Below are 5,388 nucleotides of genomic sequence, written 5' to 3'. Positions count from 1 at the left end.
GCCATGGCTGATGGCCGATGGCCATTGCCATAGTGTGATGAGTGCAGGAGTCAGAGGGACATGGGCAGGGAGTCCATGTGTACTTCAGGCATACCACTCCACCACTTTGACCCTGCATTTTCATCTAACTGGACTAGTTGTACCCTTCACATGTTCATAGGACAATCATGAGGTTTGCATGAGTTGTGAAGCTGGGATATGTCCATGTCCATACTGCACGTGACACGGGTAGGTTCCCTTCCAGCTATGTACCTACCGCATCCTTCATAGCCTTGTACTGGGGACCTTTGACTAGCTCCACAGCAATGTGGCCATAGGAAAATCTTGATACCCATTTTTCTCTGCTTCCTGCCCCAAGCACCTTCAGCCTCAGACTTCAATTGGACAATTGAGTAAAAGGACAACACATAAAGAAGGTCTGCACACTCCTGCAGAGCTTTTTTTCTCTCTTATTTTTAATTAAAAAGAAATAAGAAAAGCAAACAACACTTCTCAGGGTGTGCTGTGATAAGACACCACAGCCATATAAAGTAATTTACAACACCGAGAGAGCAGTCCCAGAGGCCCAGCTCACAGCCTCCCTGCCCTCCCAGGGCAGAGGACCCCTCCCTTGAGGCCATTGTTTCTCAGACAAGTGTCCACCTCTCCAGGACTATAAAAAGGGACAGCTTATTCTGCTTATTTGGCCTTGTTTCTCTTGGAAGTCCAAGCCATATCTCATTCACTGGTCCATGACACACACACAGGAAGTGGGGATTTACGAGATTTTGTGGGTAGGAGGTACCGGGATGCTGGTTTCGGGGTACATACCATTCTTCTCATTGACCTCTGGCTCTGTTCAAGTTTGGGGGGCTAGGAAATTGAGGCCCCTTATGATACCTGCTAGAGGTACTTTGCTGGGCATCCTGCTGTTAGCTTTCCCTCTTGAGTGGCAGCTAAAGGAGAGTGACTGTGGTAAGCTGATGCAAGAAGAAAAGGGACAGGTGGGGATGAGTCCTGCTCAGCTTGGTGTTGAATTCTGATGGGCAATCAGAAGGCAGTGGGGGGGGGTATACATGCACTTGCCATGACCAGCTTCTTATGCTGACCCTCTCCATCACTGCCTCCTTTGATCCAGTCTTAGAGGGTTACCCAAACCCTGCTTTGACGTTCTTCCTCTGTCATTTTTGTGACCCCGGAAAGGCCCACAACATTCTCAAGCCTTAATTTCACAATCTATTAAATGGAGAGAGTCATGCAAACTTCAAAGGATGACTGGTCATAGTGTGACCATGTCATTAAAAAGTCCATGACAGGACCCAGCACATAGTAAGTGCTCAACAAATGGCCACATCATTGTGGAAAGTTGACACTGGTATGCCCATTGTAGTTATCAAACCTGTGCCGATTTGGATGTGATAATCAGAAGTACTGGACAATGCTCTAGAAAGAACACAGATTCTTCTTAGCTTCCTGTGTTATCTGTGAAGTTCAAATGCCTCATTTCTTGGGGGTAGTGGAGGAGGGCCTGGTCTGGAGGACCTCCATTGTTTCCCCTTGACAGCTTGCTCTGTAGGCCAGAAGCTGTTCTGTCCCTAGACTTCGGTGCCTCCTTCCCTGGGGAAGAGAACACCATTGGTGTTAATGCTATTGTAGAAATGAGGGCTTAACTGGTTGAGGACAGAGCCTCCATAACCTAGATTATTGGTGGGTACTGGGTTGGCCCATTCACCCCCACTCCCATGGCTACTGAGGTTGGTAAGGGGAGTGTAGGAGTTGAAACTCAGTGAACTCTGCCCCATCTTGTCAGTAGACTCCGGGCTCAGTCCTGGTGTGGCCACTGAGCGGCTCATGGGGTTTGTCCCACTCACGTAGGCTGTCATGGTGGAGAGGAAGTTGTTGAGGCACGGGGTGCCCGAGGGGACAGGGGAAGATCGCTTCTCTGGGGAACTGGTGGTGTCTGGTGAGGCAGTGTCTAAGTCCTGAGGCTCTGTGGACTTCGGGCTGCCTGCCAGGAGACTGTTCTCCGATTTCTCTGAAGCCAAGGAGCCTGTGCTTGAGGAAGTGTCTGATTTTCTTTTCCTCTTCCTGCGGAAGTTTCCATTATCAAACATCTTCTCACAGTTGGGGTCCAGAGTCCAGTAATTCCCTTTGCCTGAGACAAAAGTGGGAGATGTGAAGGAAGCAGAGAGAGAGAGAGACACAGGCCTCATTCCATTTGTCTGCAATGTCATAAACTAAAATCAAGGGCAACAATACAAAGAAAGGAACAAAGCCTGGGACAGAAACAGAGAAGTTGCACAGACATCTGCCCACCGTACCATCATCTCTCTCTAAGCACCCCACACACACCCATCTTTCTCTAAGCAAACCCACACTATACATTCCCAGCCTTCTATGTACTCCTTCTGCATGTCTATCTCTAAGCACACTCCTGCACGTCCATCTCTCTCTAAGCACACTCCTGCATGCCCATCTCTCTCTAAGTCCCCCCCCCCACACACACAGAAAGCTCCAGGGAGTTGTACGGAAACACAGCATAAGGCCTAAAGGACTTTACAAGATTGATCCCAGTAAGGGTAAAGTGTTGGGGTGCAGGGATCCAGGGAATGGTCGGTACTGGTTGGGGCTTCTATTTATTACTAACATTCAGGAAAAGCCAGAAAATAGTCTGGACTCCTGGATGTGCATCTTGAAGATGGACTTGAGCCCTAGCTTTTTCTCTTCAGTGACAAAGGACTTTGGATAAATCTCAGTTTTCTGGCCTGAAAAAAATGCCCATTTCCCCGGGCTCGCTAAGGGAAAGGACAAATACTACATGTGTCCAAGAGCCAAACAACTGAGGTGCCACCAAAAGGGATGCCCCAACAGTTCCCTGCTACTCTGAGCTAGAACATGGGGGAAGATCTTGCACAGGATAGTCTCTCCTCTGAGGGACAACTGGATCTGACAAAGGCTGACTTCAAAGGGGACAGAGGCAGTTCTAAACTAGACTTCAGTTCTGGAAACTGGATTCAGGATTATTTTACATTCCTCTCCACAAGTGTCTGTGGCTCATCATCTGAAAGGAACATTCCAAACTCAGAGACAGAGCTATGTTTAAGTCAAGGGCCGTCACTATCACTCCAATCTATGTCACTTTGAGAAGGCAGCTTCATCCTGAATGCTATTTTCCTCATCTGAGCAATGGGTTCACTACGAGACACTCTGCAGGGTGCTGTCAGGATTAAAGGAGGCTCTGTATGGAGGGGATGATACACAGAGCTATGCCATGACCCCATCAATGGTGCCCAAGCAAGCCCAGATCTTGTCTGTTACAGGGGTGACTACGACAAACTTGGTCTTGGCTTGGTCTAGCCCTCCAAGGACTTCTTCCATGCTGGGCACTGAAGCATATGTCAGTCATAGTGACTGGTATATTGAGATTTTGTTCACACAAAGACTGTGCAGAAACAAGTCTTGAAAGACATTTTTTTTTTCAAGATAAGGAAACAGGCTCATCAAAAGCAACCTCCCTGAGACACGGAAGCCTGAATCTGTTTCCAGAGCTCACATTCTCCTCTCCCACTGTAGAGTTAGTTCCTGATAGCCCTTCTCCTAACAGCTCCCAGTTTTGTGGCTACAGTGGCAGCTATAGTTAGAACTTTCTAGAATACAGTTTGGAGCATAAATGAAATAAGTCCTCAGGGATACCTGCAGCCTTCCAACTAGTGGCCCTCCTACTCCTTATGCACTGCTGTCTTACCTGGGTCGTCCTCATCTCGGGGCACCTTCTTGAAGCAGTCATTGAGTGACAGGTTGTGTCGGATGGAGTTCTGCCAGCCAGCCTTGCTCTTGTTGTAAAAGGGGAAGTTGTCAGCCACATACTGGTAGATCTGGCTCAGCGTGAGGCGCTGGTCAGGCGCACCATGGATGGCCATGGCTATGAGGGCTGAGTAGGAGTATGGTGGGCGCACCAGCTTCATGAGCTCCTCCTGAGAGGGGATGGGCAGCCAGCCCAGGTCACTGGGCAGTAGCTGCCTCTGCATGCCATAGGCCTGGGGTAGGAAGGGGTTGGCGTTAGTGCCAGGCAAGTAGGGTGGTGGGGTCATGGCTGGCCCATTGAGCCAGAGGTAGGGGTTAGGGGTGGCCCCGTACTCTCCACCACCCTCGAAGGAGGGGGGGCGCTGAGGGCTGGGCATGCCCTGAGTGTGGAAGAAGTTCTCATAGTAAAGATTCATCTCGGGGGGCTCCTGGCCGATGCTGGGAAACTGGGGGCTGCATCGCGGTGGCGAGGGTGCTGGGAGGTCGAAAGAGCTCATGCTGGGGCTGGGTTCGGGTAGCCAGCCCCCTGCTGCACCTGTGCTCTCGGGAGCTGTCCCTGACAGGTGTTCAGCTGGCCCTGGCCTCCTGTGACTTATACCCCCAGGGCTTGACTGGGTGGCCCCACCCAGGGGCGGTCACCTGCCAGCAGATCCGGGCCAGGACCCGCCTCCCTCTTTTCCTTGCTGGCTGTGGCCTTGGTCTCCACTAATGATACACTAAAGGAGACTTATCACAGCTGATATCCCAAATGGCTTCAATCCTCCCTGCTCACTTTCTCATCATCCCAGCTTACCTTTCTCTTTCCCTGTCATTTTTCTTCCCTCCTCACTTTCATCTTTCTCCCTCTTACCTGTCTTCTCTACAACTTATTCTGTGTTTCTTTGTTTCCCTTCTCTATGTCTGGTTCATTCCCTGTTTCTGTCTCCCCCTTGCATCTTGCTCCCCATTCCTCGTTTCTCCTTTCACCCCTGCCCCTCATTCTCTAACCAATGTCCACCTCCCCCACCATTATGGGCAGCTCCCGCTTTGGTCTTTGGAAGGGAAGATGCATTTTCTGGAATTAGCAAGAAATGCCCCCAGTCCCTGGAGAATGAGAGAGGAGTTTAGTCTCTGGAGAGGACACACACGGCCCCCTCCTGCTCCTAAAACACACACACACACACACACACACACACACACACACACACACACACACGGGCACACAGGCACACAGTGCAGGCAGGCAGAAGGTAGTGGGAAGGCTGCTGTGGACGTGGCCTCAGGATCCACCAAGATGAGCAGCAGGCCTCTTAAAATGACATCAAAAGGGAGAGGATGGGAATTGGATTTTAGGGAGAAATGAGAAAGAACGCCCATGATTCAAGTTTATTTCTAGCTCTAAGGCACAGCAGTCTCTCCGGATTGTTGATCTAACGTCTGTGGAAGTTGTTGTGCAGAGGTCTCAGGCACAGAGGGAGCCGGGCAATACCCAGGCCCCCAGCTGACCATGCCCTTGCCCTCTCTTTCAGCTTCACAGACAAAGCTTACAACCAGGCCTTACAGCTTCCCTTGGCTGCCCAGCCAGGTCTCCCCTTGGGGTTCTTTTGCAGATCCCAGCTTGAAGGT

At 50.5% G+C, this 5,388-nt stretch overlaps 1 protein-coding gene across 1 annotated transcript; it reads right to left on the bottom strand.

Annotated features, from left to right (window-relative positions):
- Positions 1-1,535: 1,535 nt before the first annotated feature.
- Positions 1,536-4,334, bottom strand: Foxi1 (forkhead box I1). Its single transcript, XM_051181563.1, has 2 exons — positions 3,725-4,334; positions 1,536-2,134 (listed from the first exon to the last, which is right to left on the bottom strand). Exons 1-2 carry the CDS (start codon positions 4,278-4,280, stop codon positions 1,575-1,577), a joined length of 1,116 nt encoding a protein of 371 aa, XP_051037520.1. The 5' UTR covers positions 4,281-4,334; the 3' UTR covers positions 1,536-1,574.
- Between the last annotated feature and the right edge of the window lie 1,054 nt (positions 4,335-5,388).

The sequence above is a fragment of the Phodopus roborovskii genome, unplaced genomic scaffold (assembly GCF_943737965.1).
Source record: "Phodopus roborovskii unplaced genomic scaffold, PHOROB, whole genome shotgun sequence".
Lineage (NCBI taxonomy): Eukaryota > Metazoa > Chordata > Mammalia > Rodentia > Cricetidae > Phodopus > Phodopus roborovskii.
The sequence above is the reverse complement of the archived record's forward strand: the minus strand, read 5'-3'. Positions and strand labels throughout refer to the sequence as shown.

Coding starts and splice junctions, on each gene's coding strand:
- Foxi1 (XM_051181563.1), bottom strand. CDS start 4,280: ATGAGCTCTTTCGACCTCCCAGCACCCTCGCCACCGCGATGCAGCCCC. Junction 2,135..3,724: donor CCGAGATGAGGACGACCCAG/GTAAGACAGCAG, acceptor CTTTTGTCTCAG/GCAAAGGGAATTACTGGACT.